Genomic DNA, 20,337 nt, shown 5'->3' with positions numbered 1-20,337 from the left:
GTGACATGAGGTGTTTCTAATCAATATACCAAGTGAACAAAAATACAAAGCTTTGCTTAGCATTTGATCCTGTTTTTGTGAAAAGACTTCTAAATCGTATCATCAAGGCAGCAAATAATTGGTATTGTATGCTTAGATTCTATATCTAGACTATATCAACAGTGTATGTTTTATTCAGCATTAAATATAATGCTGAATAAATAAAGAATTTAGTAGTGGTGGTGATGACTTGGTGGTCCTGTGGCTATTCCTCCTGTAAGCTGAGTAATATTAAAAGAGCTGGTAGCCCTTCTACTGCTACATTTGCACCAGGATGTTTCAGTGCCTGCTCAGAAATCAATAGCTAAGATGGTCATGTGGCTGTATCTGTCCTTTCCTTGGTATGTCTATAAGTGCTGTTCTCTGGCCTTTCTATTTGTTTTAGGGAATCCCTTTTGTATTTTCACTCTAACATTACTCTGTAAAAATGCATACTTACAAAAAGAACTAAAGTTCTCTATAGGATAATACACTCCACAACAGAGCTGAGACATTGTCATAGTCTAGGTAGGTTGTGTAATCGTGATGGAAGAGTTTTTAATAAAAAACAAAACAAAAAGAGTACAAAATGCTTCAAATGAATTAATGGAAATGTAACTTCTGAGTAAGATATGTTTAATATTTAAGTGAGGAACTGTGCTTAAGAGGACAATGAGATTGCTCTGACCTTCATTCTTTGCTCAGAAGAACAAAGTTAAGCATATGTGATAAAGATAAAAGTGCACACTGCTGTAGGACCATTATTAATATTTGAATATGGTGACCAAAACCAAGCCTGGGAAAATGGGAAACTTAAAATTGAATCAAGTAGTACCTGACAGAGTAATACTTTTTGATACATGCAGCCAAAAATTGAACCCTGCTTTCTCAAATTCTTCATGTGTATTAGAAAGGTGCATGAAATATGTCAAATAACTTTATTTTTGAACAAATGTGCTATAAAAACTCCAAATTCTTGGATGCTGAAAGGAACAAATGAAAGGAACAAAATCATACAGAAAAGAGCTGAAAAGACAAACACTGTATTTACTTGTGAATTTTTGAATGGAGCTCATTTGCTTAGTGCTGCCTGAGGGAGGGAGCTGGAAGATGACTAAATTAGTTTTCTGTTTGTTTGTTCAGAGGCTTCAAGTGTTATCATTGGGTTGAGTTTATTTTTCTTTTTTGATCAAAGTTAGGTGCAGAACTGCAAAGTTAAAAATTGCTGTGCTGATGGTGAGAAACAAACTGCCTCCTTTGCTCCTTCCTCTTTGCTATCCCATCTCCTTTCTCTCTCATCCAGCCTAAAACCTTCAATAATTACTTTGATGATTGAAATTATGGAAATGTTCCCCGTGGTACAGACCTGCCAGGACTAATTAAATCTCAGGATTTGTCAGGCTTTTCAATTGAAAATTAAGCTTTGTAAAGCCTATCTGAAGATATGATTTTCTTATCTCTAGGGGCCCTGATTCACTTCATACTTTAATATGATTTCTAGGGAGTAAACATATTTTATCATAAGTTTACACAGCTGAAGTTTAAAAAGAAGTAATGAAAACCTTCATTAGCCTCTTTCCATTTTCAACTTCCTTGTTGCAAAATTTGGTCAGAACACATGAAAGAAGGGACAGGTAGTTTGCCTGAAGCTAGAATGAGCAGGCTGTTGGCCCCCACCCATGAAGTACTTTACTTAGGTTTGTGGGGTGTATTTTAATAAATGCTGGGAAGTATGTAGCTGCTGATGTGATAACTTCTGAAGTTAGTTTCTGGAAAATATCAGTGAAGTTTCTTTTAAATGTATTGCGGCATGCGCATAGCTGTTTGACAAACACTGATGGAGCATTGAATTGTGGTTGTTATTCAGCTTCGCACTTATTCAGTGCCTGTATTGCCCTCCAATACAGCTGGAACTTATCTCTTAATGCCAGGATAATTTCAAGTAATATTTTGACTCTTTATGGACACTTTACTGAGGTATACATTGTACTGCTGATAATGCAAAGCCATAGTGAACACAGCCAGTGATAGTGAGCAATAATAGGTGTTTTAGAATATGTGGTAATTGTACATCTTGTGTGCCCTGCCCTTTGAACAGCTAATTGATACTTCTAGGACCTAAACTCTTGTACTCCTTAAGGACTAGAGTTGAACTGTTTAAACATCAGTTTGGGTTCCTAATTATGCACAGTGCTCTACCCTTTGCTTATCTACTAACATTATGTAAGTGTGAAATGGATTGCACTCCTGCAACTGGCCTGAGTGTGGCTTTGCTAGCAAGTGGTACCATGTACCATTGAGAGCTCCTCAGTTAATTTAGATCTCACTTTTGTTACAGACTTAACTCATTGCTTGAAATTTAGGCTCATGTCTAAGTATTCTTGTTCAAAATAGTCTTAGAAAAAAGAAAGACTCCTTCTTGCTTACATAGCTGCATGGCAGTAGTGTTTTCTCTCTTTTCCTGTTTCCGCTATTTCTAAAGATTTGCAAGCTTTCAGTTTTGGATTAGGAAAAAATAGTACTTAGAAAAATTAATAACTAAAACCCCCAAAAGAAACAAAATGGAAAGCAACTCTCTGTCTCTCCACGGCTGTGTTTGAAGAGAAGAAAATTTGGTATTTATGCACACCATGGAAAAGAAGCTAGGCTGACACATCTTACTTTGTTTTCTGTAGAGATGTCCACTGCAGCTTTGGTGCTGCTGGGTAATTTCAGTAATTTAACTGTGTGTTTAGAAGAGAGAATAAAGAAAGAGATGTTGTGTATGTAAAGATGTGCACTTCAGAAGTTTGAGAAGGTTGTGTCTTTAAGTTATTATAATTATTTTAATATGCAACTAATTTATTTTCTTTTGGCAGAAAATAGAATTTTTCTTCCCATTTCTCTTGCCAAATTATGTGGGTCTAGGTTGGTGGTGTGGTATGTGCATGGGGTGGGGATGTTACTGTTTTAAAAAGTCTTTTCTGTCAGTCTTTTCTGCAGTCTGTACAAGGAGTTTGAGTCCTAAACATAGTGTGAATTTATCAAGCAGCCTTTCCCAGACAGCTTATGGAAAGCAGTCCTGGAGGGCTCCCAAACTTAAATAACTGAAAGATACTGCTTGCTGTGCCTGCAGCTCTCTGGAATTGGAATGTAAAACTGGCAGTGGAATAAACGCACTCCCTGAGGAGGCTGAAGATGCTGCAGAGCAGCAGACAGGGGAAAAGAACTTTCCTGAAAGAAGAAAATACACTTTTCTTTTTTTTTTTTTTTTTTTTTTTAGCCTTATTCCTCTTTGAGGCCTGCAGTGATGGCAGGTGTCCAGCTCAGTATCAAAACTGCAGTTTTAAAATTGGAATGAAAGGATGGCTGTCAGCCACTTGCTAATCCTGTGCTGAAGGTCTCCAGGAGAGTTACCAGTTACTCAGCTTCACAAGTGCACAAGTAATCACGGCCGGGAAGGGTGGAGGGCTCATTCTGCAAGTGTGTTTCTGCATAATAACATTTCTAGGATATTTGAGAAGCACAGTACCTAATTTCCTGCTATTTCTTGGCTAAATTGGGCTGTATGGTATATATAGGGTTATGCTTCCAGAGAAAATTAATCTGCATTTGCTGTAGGAAGAGTTTTTGGGGTAAGTTCTTCATTTTTTTCACCTTTTCCATCTTTCTCTCTTTTGCCTGCTTCCTCTAAGAGTTTCCACCAATATTTAGAGTTCTTATGAGATCTTAAAACCAGAATATTTTCTAAATTTCTGATAATGCTGTTCTGTAAAACTATGTATGCAATTTTTTTGTTATTCTTTTCATGTACCAGCTCTATAATGTAATGCAATAGGCATTCAGTGTTGAGTCATTTAAAATAGAAAATTTACTGTGATATTTCAATTAATTTCTAAGGTATGCTGATTTCTGAGAATGAAGTAGCAAGAAAAATGACAAATAGTGACACCTTGTATTTTCATGACAAAATTTTGAGATGAGGGTCTCTCCTGAATTGGTCATTGAGTCAAGCATCACTGGGATGATCAGTCACTGTGGCCATTGAAGCTTGTCCATTTCTGTATGCATGTGTTCTGTCATCTCTGTCATCAGTCAAGCACCTGAATGTCTCTAATTCAATACCTGACAAATGTTAAATGCTCTGAGACTGATTTGATCATCTTGGTAATTGCATTTTGTATGGGTTTATATAGCTGTATAAGAATGAAAAGCTGTGTTACAACCCAAAATATGTTATTTCTGGATGTTTCATTTGCTATTTCTCTTTAAGATGCAGGAAAAGAAGCAGAAGATATAGAGAGAAACTGCAGACTTTGTTTTAGAGATGCTTCATGATGTGTTTATACATAAACCATAGAAGTACAAAGTCTTTTTTATTTTGGATGTCAGCATAATATCCTATTCCTGTCACCGCTAATCTTGTTTTATCTCTAGAGACTGATTTGTGGAAGTGTGATGCACAGACATGTGAAAGCAAAAGTAGTTGTCTTTAGTTAAAGGTTAAGGAGATCATGGCCTCACATATCATTCTGGTTTCCTTTTGTGATTGAAAGATTTGCTCTCTCTAAAACTTGATAGTTATAGAAAAAAAAAGTTATTTATTAATTTTATTAAATCCTTATTCTTTTAGCTTGCTGACTTTCTAAGTTCGTAAGTTCAACACTTTACCTTACTATGGTTCAAAATAAGTCACTTCTATGCCTTGGCCTCCATATAAGTGATCTACAAAGGATGGATTGAAGTGAATCTATACTAATTGTGGGAGCATGTGGGAAGAAAGGAGAAGGATACATTTAACACTCCCCAAAGGAGCTATCTCTTAAAGAGATAGGAAGTCCCAAAATGTACATCTGATATCATTGAGGCTCACTGCAACTCAGTTTTGTTTAAATCAGCTGACATGAAGTGATGTCTGTCCAGAAACTAATGTACCATGTGTGCATTTCTTCACACACACACACACACACACTCGTGTTGTTAGATTTCTTAACTCCAGTTTAATGAATGACACTGAAAGCCTGAACCTGAAGTCTGTATTTAAATGAGGATATAAGGAGGATATGGTCTGTCTGTCTGCCTGTCTGTCATCAGGTTCTTATGCTTTTTAACAACCCACACCACCTCCCCAGAAGTCTTTTGATAGCTAAGGGCATGAGCATGTTTTCTAGTTGAACCTGCAGAAACCGTCTGTCCAGTCTTTGGGACAGCTCAGCCTGGTGGTTTTTGTGCAGCTCTGGAGTGCAGGTACCTTGGTTGTTCCTGAGTTTTCCAAACAGTGATGAGATGACAGAGGGGATAATTCCTCCTCCCCCTGTAGCCCCTGGGCCCTGTACTCTGGTCACTCCCTCCCTATGGCAGGAACAATCCTGCAGCTGCCCAGCTTGAGCAGAAGCTTGGTGCAGGTGAAATGGGAGCTGGGTCCACAGGGCCATGACTGCTGGAGTGAGCTCTTGGTGGGCTTGAGGGCATGTGATCCAGAGTGAGAGGAGAGAGGCAAGACCACTGGTAGGCTTAACAGGGATTAAAGTGACTCCCTTAGAGTGCTCTGGGACTGAATTTGTCTGAAAATTAAAATAATAAATATATTTTTCTGTCAAATATATCCCTATGCTAGCATTTAATCCTCTTGCAAGGACTTTAATTAGCATATAAACTAGATAACTGTTTATTACAGTCTGTCAAAAGGAGTAAGAAAATATTTAAAGACTTTATTAACGAAATATTTTTTAAGGATACATTTTTCCTGTGCCTTTAGGGTAAGATAGAAAGACAGCAGATAGAAAACACATTATATTCTTGTTTCCTTCAGGGATGAATATCTTGAATGACAAGAGCAAAAATTTGGGGAGCTATGTTGTTCCTGTGTATGGTGTGGGGTTTTTTGTAATGCATGTAAATATATTTTAATCATCTTTGCTAGCAATGTCAGGACACTTTGTGCATTTCCACAACCGTGTCTGGGTTTTGGGAGTAGTCTGGAGAATACATGTCCAGTTAGGTACTGTAATCTTGGATAGCTTTTGTAATTAATTTATATTTGTAACCTGGGGCTTTCCACTGCACTGAATACTTACTGACCTTTCATTTCATTTACTGGAGGGTGGAGAGGAAGGAGGAAAAAAGAAAGGCTTTAGGAAATCCCTTTCCCCACCCTGTAAAAGGAGGTAACTTTCTGTTCAGGTCTTGTTTGGGTGTAAAGGCTGTAAGCAGAGCTAAAAATATGGATCATTTTGCATCCTGCATAAAAGCCAAATGTTGAAAGCAAAGTATCAAATATTCAAGAGCATTACAGATTTGATACAAGCTCTGGAACAGATGAGTATTTGAGATGTATAAAATATTTGTAGTCCCTGCTGAACATCCTTTATGCTGATACATGATTATTACTAATATGCTCTAGTTAATATTTCAGTAATGCTCACTTAAACTGGGTGGTTTTTTATAATGGATTTTGCTTTGGATTAATAATTTACACACCAGATCTTATATCTCTTAAGATGCTTTTCTTCCTACTTAAAGATCATCTCATTTTCTCAAACTGAAATTATTTCTTCATGCAGTTGCTTACTTTTTTTCTAGATTAACTAATCTGCTCCTTTATTTCCATTTTAAATCAATACCAGATATTTAGTATAGTAGTATTTTTCTCTTGTGATTCAAAAGGTTGAGTTTGTCAGCTACTTTCCTACAGCTGGAGAAGATCTATTTGTTCATTTCTTAACCTTTTGACATGTCTGTTTTGCAAGCCCAGCTGTTTGTGATGGGGGACTGAAGTATAGAGTAACAACTACAGAAGGAAACATCTCTTGTTATGATCAGAGTGTAAACTGAACCCAATGCAACGAGGGGGGGTAGGTTTACACAAGATTTTTGCACACTACAAAAAAAAGGGGAGATGCTCTTCTTCCTTCACCTTGTGTGTTGAATTTTCGTGTGGTGTAATAAAAGGTGAATTTTGAAAAGTTTTATTCACATCTCTTGGACATATGACTCTAAAATTGACTTGCAAATAGATTAGGCCACTGATTCTCCACTGTAAAAGCAGGCTCAGCAAAGTCACAGCTTCATTCTCCTTCTGTTCATCTGGCGAGACAGGTCTGAAAAGTCAAGACCACAGAGCCCTGTGTGCAGTTGCTAAAATGCCCTTGCTGTTGTAACAAGCAGGGAAATGCAGGAGTTTAAAGCGTTCCCAAAGGAATCAGTTTACAGGATCTGCACACTAAGGGTTTTCTGATGGCTCACCCCAGGCTCAGGAGTGTCCCCAGTCGATGGTGCATGTAGGTGCTGAAGAAATAAGTAGTTCCATCTGTTGTGTGTCTCAGGATATCTATCAAACCTTCAGGGTTGAGCAACTTAATGCCAGCCCTACTTTTATCACACTTGGAAAGCATAACCATTATATCAAACCTTTACTTAACCTTGCTTGTGTTTTTCCAGTAGGACTAAGGGTTGTAACAGTGCCAACAGATCAAGCTTTGTCCTTCTTTTTTCAAAATAAGGTGTATAATCTGGCAACAGATGATTGTTATGCATGCATTTATGCCTCAGATAATATTATGTTGAAAAGTTTTTTCCTCTCCTTCTGTCATAAAAAGACATATCTGGATATGTTGCAGTGCCAAAGGACGCCACGGTGATTACATGTGCTATAACCACGTGTGAGATGGCTTCTGCACTAAACTGAGGAACAGTTAAGGGTCTTTGTACAGCAGCAAAAGTATCAGGATGGGCATCTGGGTGTCTGTGGTAGAGAGCCAGCTATGCCCTAGCACAGGGCTGATGGCAGACACTGCAGCATCACCTGGCAGACAAAAACAGCTTGTCTTCTAAGTGCATGAAACATCATTCTCGTAGACTACTGATAACTAATTACTAATGAAAAGCATGATTCCCGTCCCCCCGTCCACCCCGTTCCCCCTCCATTCTAGCAGAGTGGCTGTTTTAGCTTCTGATTTAAATACAGTAAGTGTTTCCTTAAAACTCACATGAAAAAAGTCCATATCTAAACACTTTGGAAATTTGAAAACTTTGACATCCTGCATGCACATCCCTTCTGTACTGCTTTGGCAAGTCTGAAGGTCTTTTTGTTTTCTTTCTTTTTTATCCCCTCCTCCTTAAAATGAATCTATTTCAGATGAGAATGTTGAGTTGCATAGTGAATTACCTTTATTTGTTCAAAGTATAAGCTGTCACTGCCCACACCCATTCATCTCTGTAACAAAGGGGATAAATGAAAGGGGCAAGTGGAAGTGCTAAGGAGGGATTCCTAGCTACATCACTATGTGCAGAGTAATATTACAGGCTCAAAGCAGAACCACCGGTATCAGCAATATGTTCCTAAACCAACTATGTTAGTCTGGAAAGAGAAATGCAAACATAAGAGAAAAGAATGTCAATATAGGGGAGGGAGAGAATGGTGGGCTCCAGTATAACACACTCAGTGCACACTGCATAATTGTTTTCCTGTTTGCTAATGGTGATCATTAGGTCTCTTATCTTAAATATGTTTCTTGCCACCTTTGGATGTGAGGCATGGTGCTGACATCATGAGGCTTGGAGTTTGAACTATCCTTTTCATAGTAACTTGATAATGAAAAAACCTCATGGTCTCTCCACTAACAAATCTGGTAAATCCCTTTGATACCATTTTGCTTCCATCCCTGTATGCCAATGTTACTGTGGCTGCTAAGAAAAATCAATAAAATGAGAGACCACAACTCAGAGTCTAACAAATTGGCAGTGGTGACTGGCTAACGTTCTGTTCTTGCCTTCCTAGGCTTTCATCCTCTTACATTTCTCCCTGTGCAGTACTCTTCCATTGAAAAGTTATTGACAGATGCAAAAGTGTTATCAATAAATTATCATCTGTATCAGTATTTTTTCTTGAATGTTCTAACACAGAGATCTTTTTCCCTTGGCATGAATGAGTTCTAAATAAATCACACATCTAACATATATCAATATATGTTAAATGCAGTGATCAAAATGGGTTAGATTTTTGTACAATCCTCTGGCAGATACTTCTAGAAACAGTTTGTGTCAATGCTGCTCATTGAATCCTAAAAATTACTTTGTATTATTACACCTTAAAGGGCAAAGGGGATTATGGATATTGAAGCCTCTTCTTGATAATTTCAGTGAATCTGTGTTGAGCTTGTTGGGAGATACTTTTTACCTGTGTCTGGTAATTTTGCCATTGAAGATCTCTTACCCATGGTGATCCAGTGGCAGCTTCTCCTCTCTCCATCAAAGTGCACATTCATGTCACAGTCTAGCTGTGGCACTCTTCAGTTTTTGATGTTGCATTTTTGAGATAAGCTGTAACAATTGCCATGCAAAAAGCAGCAATATGACCACAGCCAGTTTGACTATTCTTGCTATGAAGTGTTCAGGCCTTCAGTGCAAGATGCCTTTGTCATTACTTTCAAAGAACTTTGCCGCATTTTCATCAGGAGGGAAATGTTTCTCCCAGATTGTTTTTCTAACTTGCAAAACATTTTGCAATTAATTCATAATTGGCAGGGCCTGTGCATAGTTTAAAGGTTTGAACTGTGTTAGTTTTACATTTTAAAGAACATGTATTAACTGAAATATCATCAGAGAGGAAATTTGCGTATCTTTTGGTGCCCTGTTCAATAAAGGGTAAAGGGACTTTTGCTCTCATGCTACTTGACCGGGCAAAGATTATAGCCGCTCTTATGGCCTGTGGTATTAAGAGACACATAGTTTTGGAAACAGAAATAAATACAGCTGGTTTCATCCGTGGCTGTATTTAGAAATTAGTGCAAAAGAAGAAAAAATGGAGTAAACCCACCATCTTTCTCTTTTGCTGAATAAAGTTACTTTAACTGAATCAGCTTGCAAACAGTTTCATCATCTTACTAGATTGTTATGGCTGGTCATCTGTTTGCATTCTCTTACTGACTTAATTACAAAAAACTTCACAAATCTTTTGTCAAAATCTTTGTTGAGGGAACACTTCAACAGTGACAGAATTTCTATGTAAGCGTGAAAGTGAACGCTTCTTAATGAAATTCTGCCTGTGCGAGTCATGCATTATGAGGAATGCCGAAGGGGAAGAGCGGGGAATTGCCCAGCTAAACCTCTTTTACCCTGTGCCTGTTTGCGCTGGAATGAAGGCGGCGCGGGTTTCCCAGGAGACGCGGGTGTGAAAAGCGAGCGCGCCGAGGGGCAGAGCGAGCGCCGCATGGCTCGGCTGAGAGCGGCCTCGGAGCGCTCGGGATGGCAGGGCACACCGAGGGAAAATGATTTTCAGCTTGTAGCCTCCTTGGCAGGGGGTTGGGAGAAGCCTGGGGGTGCATGGCTATTCCTCGGGGCTCCCCTGCTCCAGCAGCCTGGTGCTTGTCTGTGATCCCCTGCGGGATGTGCCGCTCCGCAGTGCCCTGGGGCAGAGGATGGGAGAGGGGAAGGGGTTTGTTCCTTCCCTCCTGGTGCGGCTCGTGCTTGAAGGTTGAGTGAAAGCTTTCACTGAAGTTAGAAGTTGAATGACATTTGAATTTAAGGAAAAGCACGGACATAACAGAAGTAATTTCATTTTTCATTTCATTTCATTTTTCATTTCATTTCATTTTCCATACAGCGTAACAATCTAAATTTGATCACAGGTTTTGGAAGAAAACAAGTGTTTTAGCTGTGTGAGGCATTTTTTTGCATAAAAAGAGACTCTAGCTAAGTCATGAGAATGGCTCTTAAGTGAATTACCTTGTAAGTTCCCATGTGTGTAGGGTACTGGGTTAAGAAAGCTTTGATGTTCTCTCTATAAACAGGGATAACAAAAAGAATTGGTTTTTAGTATGGCTTGTTGGGAAAATCCTGCAGTTCCACCACAGAGTTAATACACCCTCCCATCCTCAGCCCCCAACCCACATTTGTTTTAGACCACAAAATTGGCCTTTGTGGCCAAGTTTCATCAAGCCCAGGAGGTGTGTTTTTGATTTGAGAATTTGATTTGGAATCTAGCTCTAATATTTTAAATAAGAAGGATTTGCTACTTCTTTCTCATAAAAAACAAGCAAGTGGAAAACCCAAACAAGGAAAGTGCTGGGACTGAATGTCCCTATCTGAAGGAAGATAAAGTGTGAAGGAAATATCTGAGAAAAATAACTGCTTTAGCTGTACTAACTGGATTTAAATAGGAGTCTAAGTTTCTGTTTTCCCTATCTCTGATCTAAACACTGAGAAGATTCGTCTGAGTTGTTTACTGAATACCACTGGGTTTACATGTTGTTTATTGTAGTTAACAAGAGCTCTGAAAACTGGCCTGTGTGGAAGTGCTTGAAGGCTGCAAAAGAGAAGTAAAATGGTACTGACTATAAAAGCCAGACAAGCAGAAGGATGGTAGCAGACAGTTGTTATCTGATGTCTTTCCATGAATGTTTCAAATTTCAGCTACCTCACTGTGAACCACAAAGCAGCATATCGTCAAGAGGTTTCATGCCCCTCTCCTGTTTGCATTTGTCAGGGTTTTTTTTTCCTCCAGACTGACAAAAATTGCATAATAAATCCAACAGTCAGAAGAAATCTGAAGATCCCTCTTTAAACTTTCTTTGTATGGTGTTACATGTGTATAAAATTCAATTAATATAGCCCTGAGTAGGAATGTTAGAGAATTTTAATACTTTGAAGTCTATAGGGTTATTTTTCTGAAGCTGTTGGTAAAGAAGGAACAGGGACTCTGCAATATATATAACTTTAATAAAATGACTGTCTGGTTCAAATTAAGTTTTTTATTGCTCTGATAAAGAAGCACAGAGAAAGGCTTATGATTCAGGAAGTCAGTTGCTGTGAATTATGCACCAAATGTTCTCTGTAACCAAGTTTAGGCCTTTAATCTGTTTGCTTCTTGCCCTGTGGCTTCTGAAGTGTGATTGTTGTCACTGTTAATCTTGAATTCTGATATGTCAATAAGTGTTGCAGGCATTAGCACATCTGCATATGGGTGCAGAGGCTGCACTGCTCTGTACGCTGACACTGCAGAGATATCAATCTCAATTCACACTTTGCTTCTTGAATACAAAAGCTCTAAGGAAAGTATTGCTTGTTAGGATACGAGTTTTGCTGTCAATGGTTTGTCTTCATTAAATAACAGCAAAGAAGTAGTAGGAAGTATTGTAGGTACTGCAGAACGGACTTAAAGCAACTCTGAAAGCATTGTGAAGACTTTTTCATCACAAACATGTATCTATTGGAGTGGCTTTCATAGCCATGCCTGAAAAGCTGACAAGGCAGGGAAGGGAATGACAGGGAAGGGAAGTTTCGTTTTCAGGTAGCACTGTACTTTCTCTGTATTGCAACAAGCAACAGGACATTGAGAGGAAAGGTGTAAAACATGATGCTCATAATTTAAAAATATGGTTCCCCATGCTCCAAAGGGCAATTCGGAAAGACCAAATTAAGGTAAATGGTAGTCCTGATGTGATAGGGTCATCAGCAGAAAATAAAAAAGGAAGAATTGGGGTGGCTACATTTTTAAGGATCTGTTGTCCATGGCAGCAACAAGATACCTTTGATTTTTCTGCTATGACCAGTTATTTTGCTACCATTTGGCAGTCTTAGTCTTCTTGACCTTATTTATGTAAAATTCCACACTTAGTTTCAGAAGCAACACAGCAAGAAGACATTGTGTATGTTAAACTCCTTTGAACCTGAACATCTGCTTGGTTTCTTTTTATTTATTTTCATTTAAAGGTTTGTGAGATGTCAAAATACTGATTATTGTATTTTGTAAAAATCTGCCACAGACATTAAATTGAGTCCTTTAACTGTCATTGCATATGTTCCTATTGAACTGGGATTTGAAAGAGCTGTTAGCTTTTACCCTGTTGTAATGCCACCTTAAAAGCAAGACCTAATGTTCCCTTTCAAGATGGTGAGCACAAGAAAACAACTGACTTGAAATGTCAGAGCCAGTCTGTGTTGCAGCCAGACCACCAATATTATGGCACAATCTTAGTTCTAACTGGTGTAGAATTTAATGATTCTTCTCCCCATGACGTGAACATGAATATTGCTTTCTGCAACTTATATTTTTATTCAAGAGAGGAAACACAGAAGAAAGTTTTCATTTTATTGTAAATGTGAACAGCTGTTAGGATGAGCCTGCTGTTACTATTTCAGTTCTGTTTCAAAATTCTGGTTGCTAAACTTCCTGAGGTGCAGAGGAGGTTCCAGTAAGTGGTTTTAGTTCAAAACCAAATGGGAGAGATCATTTAGCTGTATTTAAAGAAAAACATCAATTATTTAAAGCTTCTGAAACTCACTTCTATTTGGCATCTAACATTGTCTGCTATGTCAGAGAACTGGCTTTTATAAAATGCATTTTGCTTCATGCAGGATTTTCACTGGAAATATACGTAAGTCAACAGAGAATTTGGTAGCAGAAGAAAAATGAGTTTAAAAGAACTTTACTATTTGTGCTAGATGCTGTAGTTACAAATTATATTGAAATTGAAAGAGATGAGTTGTAAAAGGACCTCTTCTTTAGGGTCACACAATTAAGTTTTTCATTGGAACTAGAAGTAATGATTCATAGATACTACATTTCCTTCTTCTGAAACTGTATTTCACTCTCTGAAGTTTATTTTACCTGCTTTAAAGGGGGGGACATTTAACAATTTTTAGTCTTAAAAACCTCTTAATGTTCTTGGTAAAGCAACAAATGTTGTGTGCTATATTGGCTGCCTAGCCAAAACCCTCTGTGTACTCATGCTGCAGTGGGCTTTGAAAAGCTGTGAACTTCAGGAGCAACTTCAGGTTGCTTAAATGAAGTAGAAAACAGTAGTGTGTTACATGTTGGCCTGACAGAACATTTGCTCAGAGCAGTGGATTAGTCCAGGAAGAAATAGAAACCAAACCTAGTGTCCAAGCTCTGTCACAGGAATACAGTGAAGGTTGGAAAGTCCCAGTAGTGTGCCAGCAACAAGGCCTGATCCTGAGGGGTGCTGGGTGGAAGGAAGACTATATGTGGATTTTCATTCTTGCACAACAGTTTGAGTGTAAATGTACTAAAACATTCAAGCAGCATCATGTTGAACACACTTTTTACATTTCTTCACTAAATGCCAGTAGAAGAAATGCAGAGAAGAAAAGGAGCAAAAGTTTTGACTGATTGTCATCTAGGGTATTACTCTTCTTTGTCATCTAGGGTGTTATTCCTGCATATGCATATGCATTCACATCTACAAATCTGCAGTGAATTTTCATTTGTTCTGATTTAGAAAAGAATTGAACTGTGCCTTTTAAAAATTCTTTTTAAAGAGGAGAGAAACCAGCCTTCAAAACTGACAGGGAGCTGGAATACGGTTCTTCTAAAAGGCCTGTAAGTGGAGGATTGGATCCATATGCTCTTTGTGTTGCAGTACATCAGCAGCATGTGATGGCTTGTTCCTTTTGTTAGGTGTCTCTGCAGCACTGTGTACAGATTAAATAGCTACTGCATTGCAGAGAGTTATTAATACATTACATTGCACTTCCAGGGAAGATGTCAGTGTGTCCTTCAGCCTGAATGTACTTCGGGGTTGAGTTAGGGGTGATTTTTTAAAATTTTGTTGAGGATAATTTACTTTTTCAGTAAATCCTTAGCAAACTGTGAACTACAGAATAACATTGTTCTTAACCTCTATAAACTTCACTTTCTGTTCAAGATTAGAAAAATCAAAACCTTGTTCCAAAATAGAAACAGGTCACCCTTCTCAAATCTTAAGCCCGATACACTAAAAATGTGCTCTTATGCCTCTACATACAATAGAAGGAAGCAGAAGATGAGGCAGAGAAAAGTATGGAACTCCTAAAATATAATGCGATAAACAAAATGCATGAAATACCCAAAAATGAGAAGTGGGACCAACCTATTATTTTTCTGGCACATCTGAGTACTGTTTCATTTGTGATGCACATCAGTAAAACGGACGCTTTTTGGTTTCCAGTTTTCTGCCCTGACAGCTCTCAGTGCTGTGCATGTTTAAAGTGATGGAGGTTGAGGGGTTGCTCTTGGGGAAATTCTTGTGTGTGGGGGAAACTTCTGCTGACTTACACTTGGGGATAGAAGGGAGAGCTAAGGTCAGGTGTGGGTGAGATGAAAGAGCAAGACAGAGCAAAGTGAGGATCTCAGCTCTGTTTCCCTCTTCATCCACAGGAGTACTCAGGAGAGCTCCCTGTGCCAGTTCAGACCAGTGGCTGAAGCTCACACTGCAGTAATGCAGTCCCTGTTTTTATCCAACCCACTGACACAGATGTGGGATGCTTTCTGTCATAGAGACTTCAGAGTTCAGGAGCTTTGTCACCACTAAATAATGAAGCTGCTGATACTACTTGTATGTCTTAGGACTTCACAGAATTGACCAAGCAGTGCCCTGTCTGGTTAATGCACTACAGGTCTGTCCAGGAATTAGCTCAAACTTGACTTGGAGGTGATAAAAGCATTTTAGGCAAGGTGGACACAAGGTGTGAGGAAGCAGAAGTCCAGAGGAGTGAATCATTAGCTCCTGACAGAAATATGTGTGCATGTGGAACAGAGCAAACCTATGGTGTATTTCCCATATTCAAGTGAATTGAGTACCTGGGTGCTGCACTGTAGAAGTACTGAGAACTTCAGCTCCAGTGGTGGCCATTCTGTGCCTCTGAGTTTGTCCAGGACTTACAGATATGTGGTAACTCACTCTAAAGTATTTTGCACAGATCTTGCAGAAAGATCTTTTAATGTAAATATAGAACTATTTAAAAAACCCTCAGAAGCTGTGGGAGAATCCACAGAATACATGAGAGAGCACATCTCAATGATCTGTGATGTCAGCATGGCAGGCTGTAAACACCTGATCTTTTAGCCTGAGTAAAAGGGACTTTCACCCCAAGAGCCCTGACGTTCAGATCAAAGTGTTCACAGCTTTGCAATGGTCTCAAGGCTGTCCCTGCTTCCTTTTCTACCTCCAGTTTCCTGCTGTAAGGCGTTGTTGTAAGGACTGCCTTTTAGGAGTACTCCAAATGAAACTGAGGCCATGTCATGGACAAGAATAGAAGTAGTGAATTTCAAGTAGAACTTTAAAGATAGCATGCCTTTTTGTGGGCTACGTTTGAGCATGCAGCTGTGAGAGCATACCTGGAAAGTGGTGCCAGCAGCTGGGAACTCTTCTGACTTCTTTTGCCTCCCAGCTCCAAAATGGAAATGCCACCACCCCCTCTGCAAGCAAAGGAGAAGTCAGCTTTCTCACGGGTTAGCACCAGCCTATATCCTTTTTATTCCTTTTTTGTTTTTCATCTTTTCCTTTCCCCTGCTTCTCCTCTCACTATCTCATTTCCTTTTTCTTTTTTCTTTTTTTCTTTCTTTTTTCTTTCTTTTTCTTTTTTCTTCTTTTTTTTTTCTTTTCTTTTTTATTTTTTCTTTTTGTTTTCTCTTTTACCTTTTATTTGTCATCATTGTGATTTAGCACAGATCATTTGATGGTTTGGTTTTCACATTTTCTTCTGAAATTCATTTCTCTTACTCTTAAAAAAACCCAAACCACTGAAGCTTTGCAAGCACTCTGCAAAAGCCTGTTCCTGTTTATGTTAGGGCAGAATGAGATCCAGAATGCTTCTATTTCCCAGGATCATCCTATTATATTGCAAGTTCATGGAAGTTTCTAACATAAACACAGAAATTTCACAATACCAGCAAGTGATTTATTTGCTTTACATGCTTATCAATATTGCCTACAAATCAAGCAAACAAATGCTATGGAGGTAGGGGCTCTATTTGATGTTTGTTCAGTGTTTTGCCTGGAAAAATAGAAGTTAGTGGGTGTTGCTCAGTGAAGTGTGCATTTTTAAAGTTGCCCACAGTGATGCCCATTGTCCTGTCCCTGAATTGCATGATGTCATACGCCATTTAGAGCTTGTAGTGATGCCGAAGACTGTCGGTGCACTGGGAAAAAGGCGATGAGAAAGTTGTGAATCAGGTTTCTGTAAAGCCTTTGTGTTTAGGGTTTTGATAGATAAAAGCTGACTCATGCAATATTTCTGGGGAAGGAGCTGTACAGACTAGTAAGAGCTTCTCATTTTACCTGAGTGCCCAATGAGCTAATTCAGGAACAGCTGAAGTCAGAGCCCGCGCCTCTCCTCTGCCGCACAGGTAGGTCGTGGGCTCTTCGGAGAGGACTGAAAAATAGAGAGGACTTGTTCAGCCCGGGTGCGAGGAGCCAGAGACATTCCTCAGTGGTGAGATACTGTCGCAGAGGATTTTCCCTTGCAATAATGTTCTCGGGCATTAGCGTGCTTGGTTGTGACAGACGCTATTCTGCTATTCTGCTTTAAATACTGCAGGGAGTGGGGGTGGGGGGAACAGTAATTGGACTGATAGAAGCACATTAGTTGGTGACTCTTTTCCCTTGTTGTGAGATTTCTAATAAATGGGATTTCTGTTGCTCAAAGTTCAGTTAAAATACTTGGCAGAGTATCGTTTGTGACAGTCCAGACGAGACATCTAATCCTGCAAATAGTTTTGCTCTCTAGTGTGATATTTTTCACAGAGGGTGTTCATTTTAGAACTGATATGTAGTCATATACAAAATTTAGTGATTAAAAACCTGCTGACCCTCACTTGGACAGGATTCAGAGCAGAAGATACAGGGAGTGTAATTAAGATCATCTGGGATTGGTAGTGGATGGGTTTTAATCTTTCTCAGTCAGGAAGCTGTAGAGTGTTTTTGTTTCTTGATTCCAGTGTTGCATTTTGAATTAGATACTGAATGTAGAAATTGTTCTAGCCTAGTTTGCTTAATTGCATCCACAGTATAAATGCCTTATTTGAAATATGAAGATATCTCAGGGAAAAAAACCAGGAAAGATATTTCTTGCAGTCTCATCGCTTATTTTGTAGCTAAACTCCGGAGGATGTGAAGACTGTAATTTCTGGTAATGTTGACTTTGTAGATAACACCTGAGGTGCTCCTTTTCTTGCCAGGAGAAAGGCAACAACAATGCTAATCATGAATATAAACTGACTTTTGATTTTTACTTGTGCAGTATGTCGTAAAATTTCATGTGCAGTAAACAACTTGGAGGAATAAACACCTATATTTAGATAGGACTTGGGGATCTTTAAGTCAGTTTTATGTTTAAAGACAAAACACTTTATCTCTCATTGTATGCTGATGTTTTAGCATAGCCAAAGCTGCAGAGATAATAGAAAACCATTTATCATGACCATGAATATAATTACAGGAAGGAGGTTTTTGTTAGAGAAAAGCAAGTGATAGAAGAAGGTTATGCATTTTCGGTGAGAACTTTATGACTGCGCAGTGAAACCCTGAGACAAACCTGCCAAGATGGTTGTTTTGCATGTGTCTTCAGTCTTGTAACTAATATTAGAGCTGCCTGTTGGGATGAAACAGTAGTATTCCTTGCCCTTGCGTGTCTGTGGAGTAGGGACGTGTCATTGTTCTTGCTGGGGAGCACTCTGGGGTCGTGCCATGCCAGTGTGTGTGTGTGACACAGGAGCAGGGAGCCTTGCAGGGGCTGGGAAGGGGGAGAGAGTAACTGAATTAATGCGAAGGCACAAACAAGAAATGACCTTGTTTGGGGAGCGTGTTTCGTTGTGAGTAGAGACAAGTAGTAATTATCCTCCTTTCGGTGCTGAACTAACAAGTAATTACTGTTATTCCTTAATTAAAGTATGCAAATTGAAGATTTCTTTTTTTTTTTCCTCCCCTGACTGAGTTAAATGCCGTTATTCACAACTGACAAAAGTTCTCAATATTATTTTCGTTCATCCTTGAAAAGGTTCAGTAACCAAAAGAAAACCTAACAAAAAAAGCAGTGAACCAGACCAGACATGGGTCAGGGTATAGAAGACTTGCTCAGAGTGTGTGGCTCCACAGGTTCTGGGGGTACCTACAATCTCACGCAGTGTTTGCAGCCTGAGTTTTGATGAATGCACCTACCTACTGGTGCTGCTGCTGAAACTGGGACGATGGGTTGGAGTGGGCTTGTAAATCAGTCCCACGGGGTATGGGGCAAATTACTTGCTTTTTATAGTAAGTTTGTATGAAAGACAGAAATTTGCAAGAGTTTACAGGGTTTGCAAAGGCACTGGGTCAGTTATAATTCATGGAGAGCAATGCTGGGGAGGGCTGTTAACGTTCTCTTCGCTCTCATAAATTCATTTGTGAATTTCTCACCAGGCATTTGCTACAGACCTTAGGTAGCTGGTGCAAGACTGAAGTTACTTTGTGGTACAACTGCAGAGTAAAATCACCCTTCAGAGTTCTGAAAAGCCAGATACAGACCCTGACAAGAGAAAAGAGGATGGGCATGTGGCTGTGGCAATGAACTTCATTCAACTGCTCTCTGTCCTCATCTAAAAACTCTGTTTCTAATTTTAATTTCAAGAGTAATTGTAGAGGTTATTTTTCTACCTAAGTGTTCTAAGATGATCAAGTCCTGCTGTTAGCCCAGTGGTTATGCCAAGTTCACCACTGAAGTATGTCACCAAGTGCCACATCTACACATCTTTTAAACAGCTCCAGATGGTGACTCAACCATTTCCCTGGGTAGCCTGCTCCAGTGCTTGACAGTCCATTTGGTAAAGAAATATTTCCTAATATCCAATCTAAACCTCCCCTGGTGCAACTTGAGGCTGTTTCCTCTTGTCCTGTCATTTGTTACACGGGAGAAGAGGCCAACACCCACCTGGCTACAACCTCTTTTCAGGCAGTTATAGAGAGCAATAAAGGCTCCCCTGAACCTCCTTTTGCCTGAACTAAATGCCCTCAGTTCCTTCAGATCCTCCTCGTAGGACTCATGCTCCAAACCCTTCCCCAGCTCTGTTGTCCTTCTCTGGACCTGTTCCAGCCCCTCAATGTCTTTCTTGTAGTGAGGGGCCCAAAACAGCACAGGATTTGAGGTGTGGCCTCACCAGTGCCTAGTAAAATGCTCAGATGGGTTTCTAAAGACAACCTTGTGAAGCCTTGGAAAATTTACAGATCCTGTGTTATTGGGAAGAGCTATAGGTTTTTCACAGCTACCTATACCTGTGGCAGGAACTGAGAGCTGGGCAGACCAGGGTGTGCCCCCAAGCCCTGATTTCCATGAGCAGGATGTTTGGTATAGGACTTGCCAGCTGAGGAGAGAGAGCTGCTTCCTGGTTCTGTGCCATGCTGAAATCCCTCTGTGCCATGCCTTTCTTCCAGGTGTGCCAGCTGTCTAGGTGCCTGCCTGCTGCTCTGCAGGAACACTGGGCTTCTGTGCCAGCAGAGTGCACCCTGAAAAACATATTTTACTGGTTGGAGACATAATGGACAAAATTGTAACAGAGCTCTCCACAGAGAAACCAAATGACAATTT

General features: G+C 39.5%; 1 protein-coding gene across 6 annotated transcripts in view; it reads left to right on the top strand.

Moving 5' to 3' along the window:
• PLEKHG1 (pleckstrin homology and RhoGEF domain containing G1) overlaps positions 1-20,337 on the top strand; it is a 126,486-nt gene that overhangs the window by 57,104 nt on the left and 49,045 nt on the right. Inside the window, exon 1 of one of the 6 annotated variants that reach the window (XM_033055374.2) lies at positions 3,396-3,632. The exons of 3 other annotated variants lie outside the window; for them this stretch is intronic. In XM_033055374.2, coding sequence (XP_032911265.1) covers positions 3,566-3,632 — 67 coding nt within the window. In that variant the 5' untranslated portion in view covers positions 3,396-3,565. 2 more of the 6 variants (XM_033055377.2, XM_033055378.2) reach the window with 2 other exon arrangements.

Source organism: Catharus ustulatus, chromosome 3, assembly GCF_009819885.2.
Source record: "Catharus ustulatus isolate bCatUst1 chromosome 3, bCatUst1.pri.v2, whole genome shotgun sequence".
NCBI lineage: Eukaryota > Metazoa > Chordata > Aves > Passeriformes > Turdidae > Catharus > Catharus ustulatus.
This window is presented reverse-complemented; position numbering and strand designations above follow the sequence as displayed.